The sequence below is a fragment of the Mobula hypostoma genome, chromosome 6, assembly GCF_963921235.1.
Source record: "Mobula hypostoma chromosome 6, sMobHyp1.1, whole genome shotgun sequence".
Taxonomy (NCBI): domain Eukaryota; kingdom Metazoa; phylum Chordata; class Chondrichthyes; order Myliobatiformes; family Myliobatidae; genus Mobula; species Mobula hypostoma.
In genome coordinates, this window is record NC_086102.1 from 41,801,881 (window position 1) to 41,828,950 (window position 27,070).

At 41.7% G+C, this 27,070-nt stretch overlaps 1 protein-coding gene across 7 annotated transcripts in view; it reads right to left on the minus strand.

Annotated features, from left to right (window-relative positions):
* Positions 1-27,070, minus strand: part of spag17 (sperm associated antigen 17) — a 266,599-nt gene that overhangs the window by 23,670 nt on the left and 215,859 nt on the right. For all 7 annotated transcript variants that reach the window (XM_063050679.1, XM_063050682.1, XM_063050683.1 and 4 more), the window contains 4 exons: positions 18,979-19,101; positions 10,277-10,393; positions 4,157-4,270; positions 844-969 (listed from right to left, as the gene is read on the minus strand). In XM_063050679.1, coding sequence (XP_062906749.1) covers positions 844-969; positions 4,157-4,270; positions 10,277-10,393; positions 18,979-19,101 — 480 coding nt within the window. The remainder of the gene's footprint in view (positions 1-843; positions 970-4,156; positions 4,271-10,276; positions 10,394-18,978; positions 19,102-27,070) is intronic.

Consider the following 27,070-nt stretch of genomic DNA (forward strand, 5'->3'; position numbering starts at 1 on the left):
GTCTTCAAAGTAATATTCATGCTTTAAATAATGTGCTTGCTTTAAAAACCTAAAGAAATGACTTTCAAACATCCAAACCAACCAGCTATTAGGGACAATTAAAAGTCTTGTGAAAATTTGAGATCTTTTTTGTTCTAATAATCTATCTCAGAGTATTCTAAAATGACCATATTCTTATTTTATGACATTCTCACAACCATTCATTTCCAAGAATATCAACAAAAGATAGCTTTCACCTTTTTGGATCTGGTGAGTTTATAAATATTGGACAATTTGCCCAAGTTTCTGTTTTCTCTCTGAATTCCACACAGAGTCTAGTTTGGTGTGTGGCATGTAGTCTTAGAGTGAACTGTTGATGACAAGTCCTACATTCACATATTTCCATATACATCTGCATAGAGATCACAAATTCTTTCATATATTTGTATGTTTTGGGATCCAAACCTCATTTGCAAGGCCAGGACTAGTGATATATTTCCAAATCAAAGCAGTGTGTGGCTTTAGGGGAATCTACTTGTGCTGGTGTTGTATTTGCTTGCTGATGGTAAAGATCACAGCTTTGGGAGTTCCTGTTTGAGTTTAGTGTATGGTTCACATGGTAGCCTATGGTGGATGGATTGCAAGCCGCAATGCTTCCACCAGAGTAATAACCAATACTGGCAGTTTTAATATCATTACTCTGCAAGATCCAATATTTCTTTTAATTTCTTAAAACATGCTGCATAGTCATGTATGTCAAAGTTATAGCTATCCAGTTAAATAGATGAGTTTTCATCTTTCTAGGAGAATACTAAGTCCTGACAATAATATGGTGGTGTCCAAATAAATTTCAAAATATTTTACCTTGATTGGAATACTGACATTGAGGGAACACTTCCTTCTGTGTTGGGCCACCAGATCTTTTGAGGCTACATGTGTCTGTCTCTGTTTGTTGAGCAGAACTTGAGTGCGTTGATTTTTTATTAACTTCTGAAGAAGAGAAAATTAATGATAATTTTCAAAGAAATTTGGCTGTTTACTTACTCATCAATCATTTTACAGATGAATGTAACCCAGTTACTGGGGTTCGTCCATCAACTTAGCACGTTAGCTCACTCTGCTAACAGCCACATGACTCAGTGGTGAGAAGGGCACCTTTCATAAGCAAAACACGTCTAGGATCAGTATGATTTAGGGTTCAACCAAACAGGAATGTCGGGATGTTCCAATTAAAAGAACCTTGATTTGAGCGAATGCTGTATGAATACTGCCCACGATTATTGGTAGCCCAGAAATGACAGATCGTACACTAGCATAAAGTTATAAGGGAAGTATATTTACCAATTTTCAACTTTATGAAACAGTTAACAGAGAAAGAAAAATAAAAATACAAGGGTCCATTACAGTTAAAGCAGCCGAAATGTGCACATAAATGTTGGAGCTCATTTCTGTAGTAGTTGGGTGCATTGCTTTATTCATGGTGCAGAATTCTCATCACCAACCACAGACAGAAGATTCCCTTCTTGGAAATCTCTGCCTCATGAAGCACTCCTTGCATTCAGGTCTCCCTTTTGGCTGGGATCCTTCAGACGTCTTCTCTGGGTGCTCTTCTCCCCGCTCCTCCCACTAAAAAGCCTCAGACCAGACTACTGTCTTTCAGAAATCTCTTCCCGCCCAGCTCTCTAGAACCTTATCACCCATCCCTCAATGCTGATTGGCTGGCACAACATTCCAACAACCCCACCGATCTCCCTCCTGGCACTTACCCTTGTAAGCAGGACAAGTGCTACACATGCCTTTACACTTCCTCCCTTGCTACCATCCAGGTCCCCAGACAGTCCTTCCAGGTGAGGCGACACTTCACCTGTGAGTCGGCTGGGGTGATATACTGTGTCCGGTGCTCCCGATGTGGCCTTCTATATATTGGCGAGACCCGAAGCAGACTGGTTTCGCTGAACACCTATGCTCTGTCTGCCACAGAAAGCAGGATCTTCCAGTGGATACACATTTTAGTTCCATGTCCCATTCCCATTCTGGTATGTCTAACCACGGCCTCCTCTACTGTAAAGATGAAGCCACACTCAGGTTGGAGGAACAACACCTTATATTCTGTCTGGGTAGCCTCCAACCTGATGGCATGAACATTGACTTCTCAAACTTCCGCTAATGCCCCACTCCTCCAAGAACTGGTTCCAATGCCCAAGGGATCTGAAACCCTCTCTCCTACACTATGGCTCAAAGCACATATTTATCCCAACTATTTTGCTATTTCTACTGTACTATGGCACATGACACAGGTAGAAATCCCGAGGACCTTTGAGGTCCTACTTTTGAATGTGTCTCATAGGTCCCTAAATTCAACTTGTAGGACCTTATCCCACATTTTTCCTTTCTCCTGGGTGTCTTCGTGAATCACACCAAGTGACAGTTCCTGTTTTTTTTGATATTCTGCAGCTGCTACCTAAATCCCTGACCCATGTACCTGAAGGCAACCCACCAATGAGGAGTCTTGTTTTCAGGCACAGAAGCTCCAGTCTGTTTCACTTACTATGGAATCCCCTAGCACTACAGCTGTGTCTGTTTTCTGCCCTTTTGTGCAGCAGAGATACCCACAGCGCCATAGTTTTCACTGTTGTTGCCTTCTCCTAATGAGCCATCTCTCCCAACAGTATCCAAAGTGGTAATCTGATTTGGAGTGGTATATCTCCTGCACTAACTTCCTGCTACTGTTCCACCTGTTGGTCCTTGTCTTTGTCTTTCCTATGAACCTTACACTGTGGTGTGATTAACTCACTAGGCATGTTATCCACAATATTCTCAACACTGCAGATGCTCCAAAGTGAATCTATGTGCATCTCCAATGCCATCATAAGGTCTGTCAGGAGCTGCATCTGGACACGCTTCCTTCACATGTTGTTATTGGGGACTCTAAGAACCTCCCTGAGTTCCAAGTTGCATCCAGGACAAGGCCCTCCATTTGATTATCCTTTATTCACCCCTTTACACTGAAAATATTGTGGATAACCACTCTACACATACACAATCTCTAACACAGGTACTTTGTTGCTACAGTGCAGCTCATTTCAGAATTGCACTGCCACAGCTACCCGAGGATATATAATTCTGAACAAGGGCAGCAGGTACATAAAAATAGTATCCATTGTAGGTGCAAACAACCCACTCCCCCTCACCCCCCGCCCCATGCCTCACCCTTCTGCTTACGTTTCTACTTCCGCATGCCATTCTGACCTGGAAAATATTGCTGTTCCTTCAATGTCATTGGATCTAAACTTTAGAATGTCAAACACAACGACACTTGGAATACCTTCAACAAAGGGAGTGTAGTGGTTGAGGAAATGGTTTACCAACACCTTTGAATGTCCGTTAATAAATGCTAGCCCTCCAGCAGATCTTCCAAGTATAAATAAAAAATATAAATTATCTCCTTTATGTATCAGATGATTGTGCAAATTCTTGAAATTGCTACTAATTTCAGGAATTTCTACACTGTCTATTGTTATCAAATACTTCAATTATTCAGATATTTGATAATTTTTGATTCAAATTGATGTGACTATCTACATTCCCCAACATACTAATTTTAAAATTAATCATCCTTCCCACCAAAAGACCACAGAGACAATGCGGCCGCAACTAAATGAATAATGCATTATGTGATGATGGATAATATTAGAGGCTAAAATGACTACTGATTTAAACAATAATGCTTATTATTAAAAGATTAAGCATTTTGTACAGGTACAATGGTTTTATGATCAAAAATCATATCTTCTCACTTATTGCCAGCAATACATAGTCTGTTTGTGCACATTTTCTATTTCATTTTTACCTCTTTTACTAAAGATTTAACATATTTAATCCGGTCAAAGTTACAAGCAAGAAAAAATCTGCCAATGCTGGAAATCCAAGCACCACACGCTGGATGCTGGAGGAACTCAGCAGGCCAGGCAGCATTGATGGAAAAGAGTACAGTCGACGCTCAGGGCTGACACCCTTCAGCAGGGCATCTCTACCATTTGACAACTTCAATCAATAAATGAAGATTCAGAACGTGAGTAAGATGAACAGAATGAGACTGAGATCAGTGAATACAGTAATTTTATGCACTCTCAACAACACTATGCTAGATTCACAAATAAGTTACAAAATAATTTACCTGGTTTGGAATATAGATATTGAGAAGTAATTATCTGTTGTGTTGGGCTGTGGCTGCAAGTGCCTGACCCCATTCCATGAACTGGATTTGTGTACGTTGGGCTGTTGGCCACGTCTAATAAAATAAAGTTAATGAATCTTACCAGAACAGATAAACTGTTATTCCAAATATATGTCAATTTGCAGAGATGAATTGAACAAAAACATACAAAAAAACGCTAGAAACATACAGAAGCCAGGCAAAGAATAGATGTTCTGGAAAACCCTATTTCCCCCTTTCCCTTATTCAAAGTAAGTTTTCTTTGCACAGATCATGTGGTGAAGCTCACGTAAATCATACACTGCTGATTTCTTCAGTACTTTCACCTGAACTCCATATAATGAACTTCTGTCAGGTACATTTCCTCATAGATCAAGGTTATACAAGGTAATATTACAGAATGCAGAACTGGTTGGAGAAAATGGGAACATGTAAAATTTCTTTAGCTTCCTGAAGAAGTAGAGGCTTTCTTGGTCATGGCATCTACATAGTTGGACCATGACAAACTATTGGTGATGTTCACGCTTAGAATCTTGAAGCTCTCAATATTAGCATTGTTGATGAAGAGAGAAGCACATGCCGACCCCTTTTCCTGAAGTCAAAGACTAGCCCCTTCTCCATCCCTTTATCTCTTTCACCAATCAATTTCCCAGCTCTTTTCTTCACACCCTCCCATCTCCCAGTTTCACCTATCACCTGCCTCCCTATACTTCTTCCTCCCCTTCCCCCACCTTCTTATTCTGACTTCTCCCTTCCTTTCCAGACCTGATGAAAGATGGGCCAATCCTGACATTGGAAGTTTTGAGAGGAGGGGACATCAACTGGGTCCACTGCCCAAGTGCAAAAGGCAGCAGCAGGTTGCTACAGTGAAAACGAGCCTTGACCAGCATCCAATTGGTGTTTGGGATTGAATAGAAAGAGTAATTTAGAGGGAGGTAGGGGCAAGCACACTGGCCATCATCACAGCAGCTGTTTTCTGAGTGGACAGAGTCAGAGTGGTGATCTTGAGCCTTTAGCTCTTCGAGGCTTCTGCAAAGAGAGGCTTTAGTCAGAGAAAGCAAAGAGAAGAACTAAGAACATAAGAAATAGGAGCAGGAGTAGGAATCTGGCCTGTCAAGACCGCTCTGTCATTCAATAAGATCATGGCTGATCTGGCCATGGACTCATCTCCACCTACCTGCCTTTTCCCCATAACCCTTAAAAGCTCCAGGTTAAGTTTTTATTTTCTTCCCTTCTTCATATCTGCTCAGCTAGAATAGTAGAAATGGCATACAGGATTGTGGAATGCTCCTCTTGCGGGATGTGGGAAGGCAAGGAGACCTCCATTGTCCCTGGTGACTACAACTACGAGAAGTGCAACCAGCTACAACTTCTAACAATCTACTCTATGGAGTTGGAGCTGGAACTGGATGAACTCCGATCATTCGGGAGGCTGAAGGGGTGATAGATAGGACATATAGAGAGGTAGTTACACCCAAGGTGCAGGACACAGGAAACTGGGTGACAGTCAGGAAGGAGAAAGGGGTTAAGCAGCCAGTTCAGAGTACCCCTGTGGCCATTCCCCTCAGCCACAGGTATACCACTTTAGATATTGTCGGGGGGGGGTGTGGTGGTGGGTGAAGGAGGTGTGGGGAATGGCCTAACAGAAGAAAGTCATAGTGGTCGGGACTCTGCCACTGTCTGTCTCTGTGACTCAAGGGAAGGAAGAAGAAGAGGCATGCTGTGGTGATCGGGGATTCATTAGTAACAGGAACAGACAGATGATTCTGAGGATGAGAATGAGATTCCTGTGTGATATGTTGCCTCCCGGATGCTAGGGTCAGGGATATCTTGGATCAAGTCCTCCCCATTCTTAAGTGGGAGGGTAAACAGCCATAAGTCGTGTTTCATATAAGGACCAATGACGTGGATAGGATGAGTGATGAGGTTCTGCATAGGGATTTTTAGGAGATAGGTGCTAAGTTAAAGGGTAGGATCTCCAGCAGTTGTGCCCAATAGCCGGTGGCTATTGGTGTTCCTCAGGGGTCAGTATTGGGACTGCTGCTTTTCACATTGTTTATCTGTGATTAAGATAATGGAATTGATGGCTTTGTGGCAAAGATGCGGATGATACAAAGACAGGCGGAGGGGTAGGTAGCGCTGAGGAAGCAATGCGATTGCAGCAGGACTTAGATAAATTGGAAGAAAGGGCAAAAAGTGGCAGATGGAATACAGTGTGGGGAAATATATGATAATGCATTTTGTTAAAAGGACCAATAGTATTGCCTTTTACCTAAATGGGGAGACATTTCAAACATCAGAGGTGCAGAGGGACTTAAGAGTCCTCATGCAAGACTCCCAGAAGGTTAATTTACAGGTTGAATCTATAGTAAAGAAGGCAAATGCAATGTTGGCATTTATTTCAAGGGAAAAGAATATAAAAGCAAGGAGATAATATTGAGCCTTTATAAGACATTAGTCAGCCCGCACTTGGAGTATTGTCGACAATTTTGGGCCCCATATCTCAGAAAAGATGTGCTGTCATTGGAGAGAGTCCAGTGGAGGTTCATGATGATGATTCCAGGAATGAAGGGGTTAACATACAAGGAGCGTTTGGCAGCTTTGGGCCTGTACTCACTGGATTTAGACGAACGTGGGGGGATCTCGAAGAAAGTTACCGAGCGTTGAAAGGACTAGATAGGGTGGATGTGGAGAGGATGTTTCCTATGGTGGGGGTATCCAGAACTAGAAGGCACAGCCTCAAAATTGAGGGCTGACCCTTTAGAACAGAAGTAAGGAGGTGTTTTTTTAGTCAGAGAGTAGTAAATCTGTGGAATGCTCTGCCACAGACTGTGGTGGAGGCTAAGTCCGTGTATATATTTAAGGCAGAAGTTGATTGTTTCCTGATCAGTCAGGGCATCAAAGGATATGGCAAGAAAACAGCTGTATGCGGTTGAGTGGGATCTGGGATTAGCCATATTGGAAGAGTGGAGCAGACTCGATGGCCTAGTTCTGCTCCTATATCTTATGAGTTCAGGATTGCTAATGAGTGAGGCCAGAACTATGAGGATTATACAGTTTAATACGTGGCTCAGATTTTTGGATAATTGGGCTCTTTTCCAGGAAAGGTGGGACATGTACAGAAGGGACAGTTTGCACCTGAACTAGAGGGAGACTAATACACTGGTGGAAGGTTTGCTAATGCTGCAGGGTGGGGTTTAAACTAGAGCTGCAGGGGGATGTAAACCAGACTGCCAGAACAGTTCCTGGAAAGATTGTGGAGGAAGATGTTGGTGAGTCCTCAGACAAAGTTATGAATCAAAAGGTTGAGCAAGGTGCAACTAGTGTCCTGAGCTGCATATATTTCAATACCAGATGTATTGTAGGAAAGGTGGATAATAGGACTGAAGATGAGGTAGATGGTTTACAAACAGAGATGATGTGTAGTGGGGAGAGGCTGTTGAAAGAGCAAAGTTGCAGTCAGCAGGATGAGTTGTAACGTAAAAGGTGGGCAAAATCGAAATGAGTGAAAATAGGACAGAAGGTGTTATATTTGAATGTGTGCAGTATACAGAATAAGGTAGATGAACTTGTAGAACAGTTGCATATTCCAGGTATTATGTAGTAGGCATTACTGAATCATGGCAGAAAGAAGGTTATAGCTGGGAGCTTAATGTCCAAGGATACACATTGCATCGAAAGGACAGGTAGGAAGGTAAGGTGGTGGCATCGTTCTGCTGGCAAAAAATGAAATCAAATCATTAGAAAGAGGTGACATAGGGTAGGAAGGTATTGAATCATTGTAGTAAGAGCTAAGGAACTGCAAGGATAAAAAGACCCTGTTGGGAGTTAAATACAGACCCCCCCCCCCCAAACAGTGGTAAGGATGCGGTCTACAAATTACAAAGGGAGATAGAAAATGCATACCAAAAGGGCAATGTTACAATAGTCATAGGAGAGACTAGAAGATGGCTTTTGAGAGTAGCTTGTGGTTGAGCCTGCCAGGGGATCAGCTGTTCTGGATTGGGTGTTGTGCAATGAACTGGAATTGTTTAGAAAGCCTCAGGTAAAAAAAACCCTTGGGGGCAGGTGATCATAACATGATCAAATTTACCTTAAATTTTGAGAAGGAGAAGCTAAAGTCAGATGTATCAGTATTACAGTGGAGTAAAGAGAATTACAGAGGTATGAGAGAGGAGTTAGCTAGAAATGTTTGGAAAAGAACACTGGCAGGGATGATGGCAGAGCAGCAATGTTAAGAATTTTTGGAAGTAATTTGGAAGGCACAGGATAAGTACATCCCAATGAGGAAAAAGCATTCTAAAGGAAAGAAGACACAACAATGACTAACAAGAGAAGTCTAAGCCAACATAAAAGTCAAAGAGAGGGCATATAATAGAGCAAAAATTAGTGGGAAGTTTTAAAATATCAAGAGAAGGCAACTAAAGAAGTCATCAAGGTCAAGGTGGAATACGAAAGTGAACCATCCGACAATATTAAAGAGGATTCAAAAGTTTCTTTAGATACATGATGGGTTAAAGTGAGGCAAGAGTGGATACTGCACCACTGGAAATGACATTGTAGAGGTAGTAATGGGGGACAATGAAATGCAGGACAAACTGAGCAAGTTTTTGGCATCAGTCTTCAGGTGTCAGGGGGTCATGAAGTGTATGAAGTTAATGCAACTAGAGAGAAGAATCTTGGGAAGCTGAAAGGTCTGAAGGTAGATAAGTCACTGGACCAGATGGTGTACACCTCAGGGTTCTGATAGAGGGGGCTCAAGAGATCATGGAGGCATTATTAATGATCTTTCAAGATTCACTAGATTCCAGAATAGTTTTAGAAGACTGGAACCACACTCAGGTTGGAGGAACAACACCTTATATTCCGTCTGGGTAGTCTCCAACCTGATGGCATGAACATTGACTTCTCTAACTTCCGCTAATGCCCCACCTCCCCCTCGAACCCCATCCTTTATTTATTTATATACACACATTCTTTCTCTCTCTCTCCTTTTCCTCCCTCTGTCCCTCTGACGATACCCCTTGCCCATCCTCTAGGTTTTTTTTCCCACTCCCCCTTTTCCTTCTCCCTGGGCCTCCTGTCCCATGATCCTCTTATATCCTTTTTGCCAATCACTTGTCCGGCTCTTGGCTCCATCCCTCCTCCTCCTGTCTTCTCCTATCATTTTGGATCTCCCCCTCCCCCTCCCACTTTCAAATCTCTTATTAGCTCTTCCTTCAGTTAGTCCCGATGAAGGGTCTCAGCCCAAAACGTTGACCGTACCTCTTCCTAGAGATGCTGCTTGGCCTGCTGCATTCACCAGCAACTTTGATGTGTGTTATTTGACAGGAAAGGCAGCTTACCCCAGCTCCTAAATTGTATGTTCATCTCCTAGATCTTCAGGAAAATTTACAAATTAAGTTCCACTCTAAAGCTTGTTACCTAAATTTTTATTTGCAAGTCTATTGAAAAAGTATTTGTGACAACTATCTGTCTTGATTCCCGTTAATTTCAGAACATTGACAAAAAATATACTTCCATGAAGTATTTCTTCATTTATTCCTATATATTTATTCTTTTTACATTTTTCACTGATGCTTAACTGATACTTTCCCCACATTGTTGCCAAAAATGAACTGGCTTTGATTTTTGTTGACTAAAGCTGGTAGTTCCATTCGGAGATGGAATTTATCACTTCTGAAAATAAATTTAAATACAAAGTCTGCCTTTGTCCAATGAATGATTTTGAAAGAATGTTCAATATTCAGTCAGTACAATAAAATATCTTCTGATTTACTGTAAGCAATACAATTGACATTGCAAATGCTTTATTTTCTTTTGTTCCTGCACCAAGTCTGGGCTGTTTTCTCACACCAAAGTTTACATGAGCTATTTAAAATTTTCCATACTTTGGTGAATTCCTATTTTACACCTACACGAGGAATATTCTGCAACTAAAATAGGGATTCAGTAACAAAACAAAGTGAAGTATGCATGAAAGGACAGATTGAGACTATACACAAAGAAGTTCCATCCATTGTTATCAATTGTTTGGCAGATTCACATAGAAATTAGCTGCAGAAACACAAATTAGTTTACCTGGTTTGGGATACTGATACTGAGAGCTCATTGCCTGTTGTGATGAACTTTCTCTTCTTTTCAGAGGACATGTGTCTGAATGCATCCCAGGAGCTGGAGTTGGACTGTTCGTCACATCTGATAAAATAAACCATACTTATAAGTGGGAAGAGACTGAGATCCTTCAGCAGGTTGTTTGCTGCTCTCAAAATTTTGTTTTTCCTGATTTTCACAATGCCAGTAACAGGTTTGTAGCATCTGTCTGCCTCAACAATTCTTGCTAAACTCAGAACTTTTACCATGAACAACCTACTTTCCTTGATTTGTTATTCATTTGTAGGGGTGTATGGGGTGTCAGGGAGGGGTAGCACCTCTGGTGGGGGAACATGTCGTGTCCTTTTCAAGGCGGTTTGTCCACCTTTGGTTCCCACCTGGCACTCAGCTCTCTGTTTGAATGCGACAGCGGCCACACCCCGGGCAACGGCTTCGACAAGCCGGCTAAACCAGGTGAGGGTAGCCGACGGGTCTCAAACCCTTGGTGAGATAGGGAGTTGCCTATCCCAGCATGTGAAGACAGACTCCGGCGGATTGAGCAGACGAGACCAATGGAAGGTCCAACGGTCAAGAAGGCGGTCTCTGCAAGCGTCGTGGAATGCGTAGAGCATGACAAGACACAGAAGACGTCCTGGTCATCCACTGCGCCTAGTCCCATCTCCAGCCATCTCAACTCTGTCTTGCCACTGGATCCAGATGGGAATTGGGAAGTGAGAATGAGGCTGACGCTGCGCAACTCTCCCTCACTTAAATCCAAATCACGCGCTAGTCTCAACACCATCATGGTGTCGAGGTCTTCTACGATGAACGAACACACGTAATTCATTTGTACCTAGATAACCATATTTTCACTTTAGGTGAATGTTGGAATCAATATTTTTTCTTTGGCACAGTATTGTGCAAAAACAAATTGGCCTAGATCTGCTGGCTATTGTTAGCATTTCCATTTAAAAGTTAAAATCAAAGTCAAGTTTTTTGTCATATGCACAATACATATATGCACAGGTGCTATGAAAAACTTACTAGCAATAGTATTAAAGGCACATAGCATTATATAAGCAGCAGTCACAACAAAAACACCAATTAAGCATAAATTATACATTTTTACAAGAAAGAACACAATTAGAAGAAAAAAAGTTACATTTAGTGCAAAGTGATCAAAGTGGTTATACTGCTGTAATACTGTAGTAATTAGGATTGTGCCAGTTGGTTCAAGAACAGGATGACTAAAGGGAAGTAGTTGCCCTTGAACCTGGAGGTGTGCATCTTCAGGCTTCAGTACCTCCTGTCTGATGATAGCTGAGAAGGTGGATGGTGGGGTCTTTGATAAGACCATAAGACCAAAAGACATGGTGCAGAAGTAGGCCATCTGTTTTGAAAGGGAGCCCCTCTATCCTGAGGCTGTGCCCTCTTGTCCTAGACTCTCCCACCATGGGAAACATTCTTTCCACATCTACTCTGTCTAGGTTTTCAACATTCAAACTGGTTCAATGCGATTCCCCATCATCCTTCTGAATTCCAACGAATACAGACCCAGAGCCATCAAACGTTCCTTGTATGATAACCCTTGCATTCTTGGAATTATCCTTGTGAACGTCCTCTGGACCTTCTTCAATGCCAGCACATCTTTTCTAAGATGAGGGGCCCAAAACTGTTCACAATACTCAAGGTGAGGCCCCACCAGTGCCTTATAAATCCTCAGCATCACATCCTTGCTCTTGTATTCTAGACCTCTTGAAATGAATGCTAACATGGCATTTGCCTTCTGCATCACCAACTCAACTTGCAAGTTAACTTTCAGGGTGTTCTGCACAAGGACTCCCAAGTCCCTCTGCATTTCAGATTCCTGGATTTTCTCCTTGTTTAGAAAAAAGTCTGCACATTTATTTCTACTACCAAAGTGCATGACCATGCCTTTTCCAACATTGTATTTCATTTGCCACTTTCTTGCCCATTCTCCTAATCTGTCTAAGTCCTCCTGCATCTTACCTGTTTCCTCAACACTATCTGCCCCTCCACCATTCTTTGTATCATCTGCAAACTTGGCAACAAAGCTATCTATTCCATCATCTAAATCACTTATATACAGCATAAAAAGAAGTGGCTCCAACACCGATCTCTGCAGAACACCACCGGTCACTGGCAGCCAAACGGTAAAAGATCCTTTTATTCCCACTTGCTGCCTCCTACTAATCAGCCAATGCTCTAACCATATTAGTAACTCTTCTGTAATACCATGGGCTCTTAACTTGGTAAGCAGCCTCATGTGTGGTACCTTGTCAAAGGCCTTCTGAAAATCCAGATATACAACATTCACTGCATCCCCTTTATCTATCCTACTTGTAATCTCCTCAAAGAATTCCAACAGGTTCGTCAGGCAGATTTTCCCTGAAAGAAACCATGCTGACTATGTACTATCTTGTCCTGTGTCTCCAAATATTCCATCACCTCATCCTTAACAACATCTTCCCAACCACTTAGGTTAGGCTAACTGGTCTATAATTTCCATTCTGCTACTTTCCTCCTTTCTTAAAGAGTGGACTGACATTTGCACCATGCAAGAGTACAATGATTTCTGAAAGATCATTTCTAATGCCACTAGAATGTTTAATGCTACCTCTTTCAGAACCCTAGGATGCAGTTCATCCAGTCCGGGTGACTTATGTACCTTTAGGTCTTTCAGCTTTTTGAGCACCTTCTCTCTTGTAATAGTAACTGCACCCACTTCTCTTCCTTCACACATTATATCAGGCATACTGTTAGTGTCCTCCACAGTGAAGACTGATGCAAAATACTCATTTAGTTCATCAGGCATCTCCTTGTCCCCTGTTATTATTGCTCCTGCCTCATTTTCTAGCAGTCCTATATCCACTCTCATTTCTCTTTTATTTATAACATACTTGAAAAAACTTTTACTATCCACTTTGATATTATTTGCTAGCTTGCTTTCATATTTCATCTTTTCCCTTCTAATGATATTTTTAGTTGCTCTCTGTACATTTTTAAAAATTTCCCAGTTCTCTATCTTCTCACTAATTTTTGCTTTGTTGTATGCCCTTTCTTTTGCTTTTACAATAGCTTTGATTTCCCTTGTCAGCCATGGTTGTACTATTTTACCATTTGAGTATTTCTTCATTTTTGGAATACATGTGCCCTGCACCTTCCTCATTTTTCCTAGAAATGCACACCATTGCTGCTCTGTTGACATCCATGCCAGCAGCTCCTTCCAATTTACTTTGGCCAACTCCTATCTCATACCACTGTAATTTGCCTTACTCCACTGAAATACTGCTACATCAGACTTTATTTTCTCCCTATCAAATTTCAAGTTGAACTCAATCATATTGTGATCACTGGTTCCTAAGGGCTCTTGCACCTTAAACTCCCTCTTTGCCTCCAGCTCAGGTCATGATGCCTAATCCAGTACAGCTGATCCCCTAGTAGGTTCAATGACAAACTGGTCTAAAAAGCTACCTCTTAGGCATTCAACAAACTCACTCTCTTGAGATCCAATATCAACTTGATTTTCCCTATCAACCTGCATGTTAAAATCTCCAATGACTACCATAACATTGCCCTTTTGACTTGCCTTTTCTATTTCCTGTTTTAACCTGCGGTCCACCTCCCAGCCACAGTTGGGAGGCCTGTATATAACTGCCATCAATGTCCTTATACCCTTGCAGTTTCTTAACTCACCCCACAAGGATTCAGTATCTTCTGATCCTATGTCACATCTTTAGATTGATTTGATGCCATTCTTTACCAGCAGACCCACACCACCCCCTCTACCTACCTTCCTATCCCTTCGATATAATGGTAACCTTGGGCATCCAGCTCCTGACTACAACCATCCTTCAGGCATGATCTAGTGATGGCCGCAACATACCTGGCAATCTATAATATTGCAACAAGATGATCCACCTTATTTTTTATACTACGCGCAGTTAGAAACAACACCTTGAGTACTGTATTTGCTATCATTTCTGATTCTGCATCCCTACTGATTTGATACTCAGCCTGTTGGCTGCAACTAAGTCCCATCACCTGCCTGCTCTTCCTGACAGTCTGACTGCATGCTATCTTTACTTTTTTACCATATGTTCTATCCTGAGTCTCTTCAGTCTGGTTCCTACCCCCCTGCCAAATTAGTTTAAACCCTCCCCAACAGTTCTAACAAACCTGCCCACGAGAGTATTGGTCCCCTTCGGGTTCAGGAGCAACCCGTCACTTTTGAACAGGTCATACCTCCCTCAGAAGAGAACCCAATGATCGAAGAACCTGAAGCCCTGCCCCCTGCACCAGCTTCTCAGCCACACATTTATATTGTTTCTACCCCCACTGGTGCGTAGCACAGGCAGCAATCCAAAAATTACTACCCTGGACGTCCTGCTTCTCAGCTTTCTACCTAGCTTTCTAAATTCTCTTTTCAGGACCTCATTGCTTTCCCTTCCTATGTCATTGGCACCAATATGTACCAAGACATCTGGCTGCTCCCCCTCCCTTGCCAGAATGTTGTTTTTCGTGATCTGAGACATCCTTGACCCTGGCACCAGGGAGGCAACATACCATCCGGGTGTCCTGTTTATGTCCACAGAATCTTCTGTCATTTCCCCTCACTACTGAGTCACCTATCATTATCGTTCCCTTCTTCTCTCTGTTTCCCTTCTGTACCACGGACCCATGGTCAGTCCCTGTAACCTGGTCACCATGGCTTTCTCCCGGGAGGTCATCTCCCACAAAAGTATCCAAAGCGGTATACTTGTTTTTGAGGGGAATGGCCACAGGGTGCTCTGCTCTAACTGCCTATTTCCATTTCTCCTGACTGTCACCCAGCTGCTCGCCTCCTGCAACTTTGGGGTGACTCCTTCCCTGTAACTTTGATCAATTATGTCCTCAAGGAGCTGCAGTTGGATGCACTTCATGCAGATGTAGTTCCCCGGGAGACTATGGGTCTCCCAGTTCTCCAACATCTGGCATGATGAACACACTACAGCCATTTAAACGGTAGAGTAAGAGAGGAAATAAAAACAAAAAGGAAACCTTAACAGACACTTTATACAGAGATGACGCCTTTTCCGAGCCTAAGCTTTTTTTTTGAGCCAAAGCCTGTTGCTTCTGCTCTCGCCACCGGCCAACTCCCAAAAATGGCCGCTCCGCTTATCCTTTCTGTACTTTTATTTGGTTTGTAGAGCTTTGTTGATGCTGCTGATAGGCACCGTACAATGGAATAAAGCCCGTGGAGCTCTCTTTTTGAATAACTGCCACCGACCTGTGAGAAATACCTCTTCGCAGAGCTCTGTTGATGCCTCTGATGTACAATGAACTAATTGATAATGGATGTTGCCCTATGTAAATACTGCTGATAACAGAGAGGGAGTGCCTGTAATGTACTGGGGAGTCCATAATGCTTTGCACCTTCTTACATTCCTGTGCATTTGAATTGCCATATTAGACCATGATGCAACCAGTAAGGATACTTTCAATAGCACATCTGTAGAAGTTTGTTAGGAGTATTTGGTGGTAAGCCAAATCTCCTGAATCTCCTCAGAAAGGTATTTGCACAACTTCATTGTGATTGTGTCTATGTACTGGATCCATATCAAGTCATGCAGTATGTTAATACCCAATAATTTAAAGCTGCTGACTCTTTCCACAGCCAATTTCCCAAAATAGTCTGGTGCTTCCTCATTTTCCTGAAGTCAACAATCTACTCTTTAGTTTTTCTGATATTAAACTGGAAGTTACTATTGCACACCACTCAGTCAGGTGCCCTATCTTACTCCTGTGTGCTGACTCATCACCACTTGTGATTTGTCCAACAACAGTAGCATCATTGGCAAGTTTGAAGATGGCATTGGAGCTGGTTAGCCAGTCATGAGGATATAAAGGATAAAACAGGTGGAGCTGAACACACAGCCTTGAGATGCATCTTTGATGATGGTCAGTAAGGAAAAAAAATACTGATCCTTACTGACTAAGTATCCAGCTGCAGAGAAAAGTATAGAAGCACAGGTCTTGAAGCTTGGTGATGAGTCTGGATGAGATGATTATGTTGAATGCTGGAGTCAATAAACAGCAGCCTAATGTATGAGTTCCTGTTGTCCAGATGGTCCATAGCAGAGTGAAAAGCAGAGCAATCACATCTGCTGCTGACCTGTTGTAGTGGTAGGCAGACTTAATGGTCATCTCTGAGGCCAAAGTTGATTTGTATCATGAACAACTTCTCAAAGCACTTCATTACAGTTCATGTAATTGCTACTGGACAGTAGTCATTCAGGCACCTGCAATTAGCTCTTTAAAAGCAATCTAAGTCATGGACATTCACAGGTGCACTATCAAATGTGGAAGTCTCTGATGATGGAGATCTAGAAGACCAAATCTCTCCGTTTGTTCCACTGCTGGTTTCACATGGTGTCTTGCAGCTTAGCTCAGTTTTGTGGAGATTTCCCAGTATTTACACACTGAGATATTGTCTCTTGGCTGCTCCACTTGGTTGGATTTGGTGCAGGATCAAAGTGACCATCAATTTGAATAGAGTTTGCAGACCTGTGATATGAACCATGCTCTTCTTTTTAATTATGTCAGTTCAATTTCATGTCATTAATTTATAAATGTTGCTTTAGTTAATTCAATAGCTTTTTACCTCTTGGTAATATTTTATTTTAATATATAATAATGTTGCTGCACGCAAGGGATATATAAAACTATTAGTAGGCAGTTTTAATAGGTAGCTGTCAGCAAAGGAGCTTTTTCAGGTGTCAAAGCTTTTCAGAGCTTCCGCGCAGTGCCCTTGGAGAGCCCGATACCATATAGCTGGAGGCAAGGATGCTCCAAGCTAGTTAGACAGAACCTTTTGTTTCCAAATCCAATAGGCTTTGGCTTCAGGAGACAGCAGGCAGAAATACTGAACTGATGATCTGAACAAGCATGAGCTGGCTAATTTTCTTATATAGTGCTTGTTTAGACAATGCATGTTCAATGCATCTCCCTAACAACTGCCCGATATATTGGCCTATTGAACAATCTAGCAGAGGGGGAATTGGCAAGGTGATAAATGCCAGGTTTGGGTGTGGTCCAAATCTCATGAATGACTAAGTACATTAGATCATAAGACATAGGATCAGAATTAGGCTACTTGGCTCATTGAATCTGCTCTGACATTCAATCATGGCTGATTTATCTTCCCTCTCAATCCTATTTGCCTGCCTTCTCCTCATAACCTTTAAAGGCCTTTACTAATTAAGAACCTATCAACCTAAGCTTGAAATATACCTAATGACTTGGACTCCACAGCTGTCTGTAGCACTGAATTCCACAGATTCACTACCCTCTGACTAAAGAAATCCCTCCTCATCTCTATTCTAAAGGGACTTCCTTCTATTCTGAGGCAGTGCCCTTAGGTGCTAGACTCTCCTACTATTGAAAACATCCTCTCCATGTCCATTCTGTCCAGTCCTTTCAATACTCAGTAGGTTTCAATGAAATCCCCGCTCATATGTTAACTCTTTCATTCCTGGGATCATTCTTGTAAACCTCCTCTGGACCCTCTCCAATGCCAGCACAAACTTCCTTTGATATGGGGCCCAAGAAGTGCTCACTATACTCCAAATCTGGTCTGACCAATGCTTTATAAAGTTTTAGCATTACATCCTTGCTTTTATATTCTCGTCATCTTGAAATGAATGTTAACATTACATTTGTTTTCCTTACTACTGAATCAATCTGCAAGTAGGGAATCTTGCAGCAGGACTCCCAAGTCCCTTTCCACCTCTGATTTCTGAATTCCCTCCCTGTTTAGAAAATAGTCTATGCCTTTATCAGGTAATAGTCTACCAAAGTGCATGACCATACACTTCTCCATGCTGTACTCTATCTTCTACCTCTTTGCCCATTGTCCTAATCTGTCCAAATCCTTTTTCAAAGTCCTCGCTTCCTGAACACTGGCTGTACCTCCATCTAACTTTGCAATAGCAACATACTTGGTCACAAAGCCATCGATTCTGTCATCTGAATTATTGACATATAACTTGAAAAGCAGAAAACCCAACACCACACCCTATGGAACACCACTAGTTACTGGCAGCCAAACAGAAAACCCCGAGCTACCTGCCAGCCTAGTCATCATATGGGAGCCCAAGCACGGGAGGATGAACCCTGGGCGCCCTCCCAAGACTATGGTCAACACGCTCCTAGAAGACAGCGGCGCGGCTAATGTAGATGAACGGAACGCACTGATGAGGGAGAGGGAGAAGTGGAGAGTCAGTCATCGTGCCCGACGCCGGCCCCTAGGCCTGAGTTCACGTAGTAGTAGTAGTAGTAGTAGCAGTGGTAGTAGTAGTAACCAGAAAAGGTGCCCTTTATTTCCATTCTTTGCCTTCTGTTCTCTAAATTATTCCAAACAATGCCACAGACATTCATAAATGCTTCCAGTAAAAAGTCTACAGTATGCACTATCAAAGTTTAGCTAAGCAATTAAATATCTATATATATATCTTGCTGCATTCATATTTTCCAACAACACAGTGAACATTCTGAAACTAAAATAGGATTGCAGCAAAATGAAAGTTGTTGTATGCATAAAAAATCTTACTAAGATTACCGATACATATATTTATGTAGTCCCATCAGTAGTATAATGCATTCATTAATATGTTAAAAAAATATTTTACCTGGAGCTGGATACTGATGCTGAGAAGTCACTATCTGCTGTGCAAAGCTGTTTCTTTTGAAACTGCATGTGTCTGATGCTATTCCATGAGCTGAAGCTGGGTATATTGGACTATTAATAACCCCTGATAAAAAAAATGATGCTTATAATGATGGTTATCTCAACTACTGTATGTATTAGTTTGTAATTAACAGAACTTTGAAAACCACATTGTTCTCTTTTTCATATTCACAGCAATTCTGTTTGCATAGATCACATGGAGATGCTCAAGCAATTTATATTCATATTAATTTATTTGATGCCTCTTCTTTACCCCTTTTTCAGTCATACAATCAGATACACATTTATTCACATATAAATCTGTTTCTTTGTGGGTTACATGGGACTATGATATGATGCAGAGCTGGGCTGAGAAGCGGCAGATGGAGCTAAAAGAGGAAAAGTTTGAAGCAACACACATCAAAGTTGCTGGTGAACACAGCAGGCCAGGCAGCATCTCTAGGAAGAGGTACAGTCGGCGTTTCAGGCTGAGACCCTTCTGACGAATAAATTGATAGGGTGATAAAGAAGGCATATGGTGTATTGGTCTTCATTCATTGAGAAATTGAGGTCTAGAGCCACGAGGTAATGTTGCAGCTTTTTAAAACCCTTGTTATACCTTACTTAGGGTATTGTGTTTATTTCTGGTTGCTTCATTATGGTTATGATGTAGAAGCTTTAGAGATGATGCATAGTGGCAAATACATTAAGAATATTTAAGAGACACATGGTACATGGATGAAAGAAAAATGGAGGACTATATGGGAAGGAAGAGTTAGATTGATCTTAGAATAGGCTAAAGGATCAGCATAACATCATGGGTTGAAGAGCCTTTACTGTGCTGTACCACTCTATGTTTTACAGTATGTTTTATGTAACAGGTAATTGATTTATTTAATCTTCCTTTACCATTTAGAAAAGTTTATAAAATTTGTTCCCTTCCAATAATTAACTTTGCCTATTATTAAATTCTGATATGAACAACACTCAAAATCGTCTTTCTCCAAATCTTCACAACAATTTACTGTGGCATCTGTCTGTCTCAACTATTCCTGCTTTCCTCAGAAATTAGACAATGAGCTACCTAATTCCATTGTGTTGTTATTCATTTGTTCACTATCTAATGATACTTTTGAAACCTCAACAATGGTTTTCCTCTCACAGATGTTGCTCGACTTACTGAGCTCCTCCAGCAAGCTGCTTGTTTCTCAAGATTCCAGCATCTGCAATCTCTTGTGTCTATCTATAATATTAGCATGAATATTTTTCTTCGAATTGACTGATAACTTGTTGGTTAATGAGAAAGCTTCCATTTAAAACTGTCTTTGTTTAGCTTTTTAAAGGTAAAGTAAGAAAGGCACATTCACACATGCACTAACAAATGTGGAAGTCCTTGAATTACTGAGAAATTTAGAAGTGTCAATGCTGTGAATAATTAAATAAGATGAAAATACTATACACTAGTGCAATGCATTTTAGCATTTGAAAATAATTGCTGTTAATAAATGAATGATTTTGAAAAGAATGTACTTTCATCTTATCAATACTACAGAGAACACTACAGAGATTTGCAAATGTTTCCCATTTTCCTGCTTTCATATCAAGTTTAGATGAGCCATTCAACAAATTACATATTTTTCTTGTTGGATTTCTTTTTACACCAAGATTGGGCCATTTTAAAAATAGTTTAAGAACGCAAACATGAGGAAATCTGCAGATGCTGGAATTTCAAGCAACACACTTAAAAGTTGCTGGTGAACGCAGCAGGCCAGGCAGCATCTCTAGGAAGAGGTACAGTCGACGTTTCGGGCTGAGACCCTTCGTCAGGACTAACTGAAAGAAGAGATAGTAAGAGATTTGAAAGTGGGAGGGGGAGGGGGAGGTCTGAAATGATAGGAGAAGACAGAAGGGGGAGGGATGGAGCCAAGAGCTGGAAAGTTGATTGGCAAAAGGGATATGAGAGGATCATGGGATGGGAGCGATCCCTGCGGAAAGCCAGGGGGCGGGGGGAGGGAAAGATGTGCTTAGTGGTGGGATCCCGTTGGAGCTGGCGGAAGTTACAGAGAATTATATGTTGGACCCGGAGGCTGGTGGGGTGGTAGGCGAGGACAAGGGGAACCCTATTCTTAGTGGGGTGGTGGGAGGATGGGGTGGGAGCAGATTTGCGTAAAATGGGAGAGATGCATTTGAGAGCAGAGTTGATGGTGGAGGAAGGGAAACCCCTTTCTTTGAAAAAGGAGGACATCTCCTTCATCCTGGAAAGAAAAGCCTCATCCTGAGAGCAGATGCGGCGAAGATGGAGGAACTGCAAGAAGGGGATAGCATTTTTGCAAGAGACAGGGTGAGAAGAGGAATAGTCCAGGAAGCTGTGAAAGTCCGTAGGCTTATAGTAGACATCAGTAGATAAACTGTCTCCAGAGACAGAGACAGAAAGATCTAGAAAGGGGAGGGAGGTGTCGGAAATGAACCAGGTAAACTTGAGGGCAGGCTGAAAGTTGGAGGCAAAGTTAATAGTCAACGAGCTCAGCATGCGTGCAGGAAGCAGTGCCAATGCAGTCGTTGATGTAGCAAAGGAAAAGTGGGGACAGATACCAGTATAGGCTTGGAACATGGATTGTTCCACAAAGCCAACAAAAAGGCAGGCACAGCTGGGACCCATACGGGTGCCCATGGCTACACCTTTAGTTTGGAGGAAGTGGGAGGAGCCAAAGGAGAAATTATTAAGATTAAGGACCAATCCCGCTAGACGGAGGAGGGTGGTGGTGGTAGAGGGAAACTGGTTAGGTCTGGAATCCAAAAAGAAGCGGAGAGCTGTGAGACCTTTCTGGTGGGGGATGGAAGTATATAGGGACTGGACATCCATGATGAAACTAAAGCGGTGGGGGCCAGGGAACTTAAAATCATCGAAATATTTCAGAGCGTGAGAAGTGTCACGAGCATAGGTGGGAAGGGATTGAACAAGGGGGGATAAAACAGTCTCGAGGTATGCAGAAATGAGTTCAATGGGGCAGGAGCAAGCTGAGACAACGGGTCTACGATGCACCCCTCACACAAACTCTTCTCCGTCCTGCCATCTGGCAAAAGGCATCGAAGTATTCGGGCTCTCATGACCAGACTATGTAACAGTTTCTTCCCCCATGTCTTCAGACTCCTCAATACCCAGAGCCCGGACTGACACCAACCTACTGCCCTCTACTGTGCATATTGTCTTGTTTATTATTTATTGTAATGCCTGCACTGTTTTGTGCACTTTATGCAGTCCCGAGTAGGTCTGTAGTCTAGTGTAGTTTTGTGTTGTTTTACGTAGTTCAGTGTAGTTTTTGTATTGTTCATGTAGCACCATGGTACTGAAAAACATTTTCTCATTTTTACTGTGTACTGTACCAGCAGTTATGGTCGAAATGACAATAAAAAGTGACTTGACTTGACTTGTGCAGTATGAGTGCTTTTTTTTAACAATACAATTAGGTGTATACCTGTGATCAAGAGTGCAGTATGGTGGAGCTCTAAGCAAATGGGACTGAAAACTGATGTCCAAGGACATGGTGACCTGTAAACTAGGTAATGATAATGGATAGATGATGGATGCTCTAGTTGTCATCTTCCAAAGTTTCATTGATTCCAGAACAAATACCACATATTGGAAAGTAGCAAATATAATTCTATGATATTGAATTAAGAAGGGGAGGGAAAACAAACCAGTTACTCTGACATTTATAGTCTGAAGGATATTTAAATTTATTTAAAATAAAAGTGCAAACAGAGTAAGATGACCAGAGTTAAACTGGATTTATGAAGTAGAAAGCATGTTTAACAATATTTTTGAAAATTATACTGTAACCAGCAGAAAAGCTAAGGCCAACATCCTCAAATAAAATCCCATGGCATTACAGGAAAGATACCGGCATGGATAGAGGAATGGCTGACAGGCAGCAGGCAGTAAGCAGGAATAAAGAGAGCCTTTTCTGGTTGGCTGCCAGTGACTAGTGGTGTTCCTCAGGGGTCAGTACTGGGACCATTACTTTTCACATTGTTTGTCAATGATTTGGATAATGGAATTGATGGCTTTGTGGCAAAGTTTGCGGATGATACAACGATAGGTGGAGGAATAGGTAGTGTTGAGGAAGCAATGCAATTGCAGCCAGCTTTAGACAAATGGAAGAATGGGCAAAAAAGTGGCAGATGGAATACAGTGTTGGGAAATGTATGATAATGCATTTTGGTAAAAAGGAACAATAATGCAGACTATTATCTAAATGGGGAGAAGGTTCAAACATCAGAGGTGCAGAGGGACTTAGCAGTCCTTGTGCAAGACTCCCAGAAGGTTAGTTTACAGGTTGAGTCTGTGGTAAAGGCGGCAAATGCAATTTTGACATTTATTTCAAGGGGAATAAAATATAAAAGGAAGGAGAGGATGCTGAGCTTTAGTCAGGTTGCACTTGGAGTACTGTCAACAGTTTTGGGCTCCATATCTCAGAAAGGATGTGTTGTCATTGAAGAGAGTCCAGGAGTTTCACAAAGATGATTCTGGAAATGAAGGGGTTAACATACGAGGAATGTTTGACAGCTTTGGGCCTGTCCTCAATGGAATTTAGAAGAATGCATGGGGATCTCATTGAAATCTGCCAAATGTTGAAAGGACTAGTTAGGGTGGATATGGAGAGGATGTTTCCTGTGGTTGGTGTATCCAGAACTAAAGGCACAGCCAAAGAGTAGTGAATCTGTGGAATGCTCTGCCACAGGCTGCGGTGGAGGCCAAGTCCATGCGTATATTTAAGGCGGAAGTTGATTGTTTCCTGATCAGTCAGGGCATCAAAGGATATGGCAAGAAGGCAGGTGTATGGGGATGAGTGGGATCTGTGATCAGCCATGATGGAGTTGTGGAGCAGACTCAATTGGCTGAATGGCTGAATTCTGCTCTTGTGTCTTATGGTCTTATGTAGTTCTTGTATTTTTACAAGGCCTCTAACAAGGTGAAATGGAAGAGGTTATTTATCAAATTTAGAATGCAAGGCATAAGAGCTTCATTGGAGGATTGGTTAATAAGCACCAAATAAGACAAATCGACTTATACTCCTTCCCCTCCACCCACTTTCTTATTCTAGTTTCTACCCTATTCCTATCCTAACCTGATGAAGGGTCTCGACCTGAAATGTTAACTGTTTGTTCTCCTCCATAGATGCTGCCTAATTTGCTAAGTTCCTTCAGTATTTTGTGTGTGTTACTCAAGATTTCTAGCATCTGCAAAATCTCTTGTATTTGGAAATAAACAAGTAATGTTTTGGGAAGCTGCTCACAATCTATTTCAATGATATGGATGTGTAGTATATGTATATATCCAGATGATACAAAAATGGAGCACTGTGGACCAAGGATGCAGACAGATTGAGAAATATACAGTGGGCTAAGTGAAAGGATACGACATAGCAGATGGAATATAATGTGGACAAACACCCAATTTGATAGACAAAATAGAAAGATGGGGTACTTTTTAAAAGGTAAGAAAGAGATTGAAAGGTGTTGGTGCTCAGGATATCCTTAAGACCAGGAGTTCCCAACGTTTTTATGCCACAGACCAATACCATTAAGCAATGGGTTCATGGACCCCAGGTTGGGAACCCCTGCTTTGGTTGAAGATGAATTTCAAGGTTGTATACCTCACACATACTTTGATAATAAATATACTTAGAATCTTTTTGGATTTTTTGTATATTTGAATCACTGATAACTAATACAGTCTACACCTACATCATCGCAGTTCAGGTAACAGAAACCCACTCTTACATAATTCACAAAGCTCTACTGAAAATTTGAAATACAGAATAAAATTTCACTCTTACGGAACTGCACTACTTCTAACACACCACACACAAAATGCTGGAGGAGTTCGGTGAGTTAGGCAGCATCTATGGAAATGGATAAACAGTTGACATTTCAGGCTGAGACCCTTCATTAGGTCTGGAAAGGAAGGGGGAAGATTCCAAAGGTGATGGTGAGGGAAAGGAGGACAAGCTAGAAGTTGATTTGTTAAACCAGGTGGGTGGAGAAGAAGGAATCTTACAGAAGAGGATAGTGGAGCATGGGATAATAATGAGGAGGAGAGCATCAGGGAGAGGTGATAGGTAGGTGAGGAGAAGAGGCAAAAGGCCAGAATGGAGAACAGAAAAAGAGGGAATGAGAAGAAGGGGAAAAGAAAAAAAAGAAAAAAATAGAAAAATAAATTATCAGAAGAAGAAATCGATGTCCATGCTATCAGGTTGGAGAATACCTAGACGGAATATGAGGTGCTGCTTCTCCACTCTGAGAGGTACCTCATCGTGGCAAAAGAGGAGGTCACTTACATGTTGGAATGGGAATTAAATTAAAATGTTTGGACACCAGAAAATTCCGCTTTTGGCGGATGGATAGGAGGTATTCAACAAAGCCATGCCCCAATTTACCTCAGGTCTCATCAATGTAGAGGCAGCCGCATCCAGAGCACCAGATACAAGAGATGACCCCAGCAAATTCTCAGGTGATGTGTTGGGCCTTGAATGGAGGTAGCATTTCTGTTGCTTGCAGGGATATGTGCCAGGAGATTAGTGGGGAATGTTGAATTGACAAGGAAATCACTGAGGCAGCAGTCCTTGTGGAAAATGGAGAGTGGCAGGGGCGGGCGGGGGGGTGGGTTGAATGGTAAAGATATACATGGTGATAGGATGTGGTTGAAGTTGTGGAGAAATATATGTTGAATGCAGAGGCTCATGGGGTGGTAGGTAAGGACAGGATGAACTCTATCCCTGCAAAGGAGGCAGGTGTCTAGGAAATGGAGGAGAGAGGATAAGAGCACTAGCCCGTACTAGTTTACCTAGGACAACAATCGTGAGCTGCCAGTTCAGGGGTGGGGGTGGGGGAGGCCACTTAAGGAATTTACTCTGGAAACTCACAAGTCATTCCCTTCTATTTATACTTGCACAACAATACTTTAAACAATGGAACATCCATTTCTAGATAATTAATGCAATAACTCTTTCTCTTTTGCCTACAATACAATCAGAATTCCCTTGCCTATAGACTGTGCTCCCATAGGAGGCATTATTGTTGAGAGAAAACTAACTGTAGGACTCAATGGGGAAAAAGGGTTTATGCAATGGAAAACTGTAATAAAGATGACTCTCTAGAATTGCAATGCAGTTAGAAAAATAGTAAGTAATCCTACTGAAACCAAAAAATTCTAAGTGGCTTACTAGGATAGATATAGAATTGAGAAACAAGAGTCAGTCTCAAAATAAGGGCTTGGCCATACAGGATAAGATGGTAATAAATTTTGTCACCCAGAGCCAATGTATTTTTGGAATTCACTACCGAGAGGCCTGTAGAGTTGATTACAATGTTTATTCAAGACAGAGGCTGATAGTTTATATACAGGAAATTAAGGGATATGCAGTTAGTATTAGAAAGTGGAACTGCGATGGAGGATTAGCCATCATCTTATTGAATTGAAAAGCAGGCATAAAGAAACGGTACACAGTTATGGACACAGCTTAGTACATTATAGAACTTAGCTTCCCCTCTATGTACTTCTTGCTGCCTCAGTTAAGGAGCCAGGATAATTGAAGATTCCACTCACCCTAGACATTCTCTCTTCTCCTTTCTTCCATCAGGCAGAAGATATAAAAACCTGAAAGCATGCACCACTAGGTTCTAGGACAGTTTCTACCACATTGTTTAAAAAGTAGTACATGGTTCCCTTGTGCAATGAAATGGACTTGACTTCACAATCTGTCTCATTATGAACAGGTACCTTATGTTTACCTGCACTGTACTTTCTCTGTAGCTGGTAAATTTTATTCTGCATTCTCTTATTGCCCCTACTCTACCTCAATGCACTATGTAATGATTTGATCTGTATGATCAATATGTAAGACAAGCTTTTCAAGTACACGGAAAAATAATAAACTACTTCCAATTTTACTCTTCTTGATTTCTCTTTGTTGTCTCTTTAGGACTGACTATGATCTCAAGGAATTTGTACAATTTGAGAGATCTTTAACATGGCAATTCATATGCTTCAC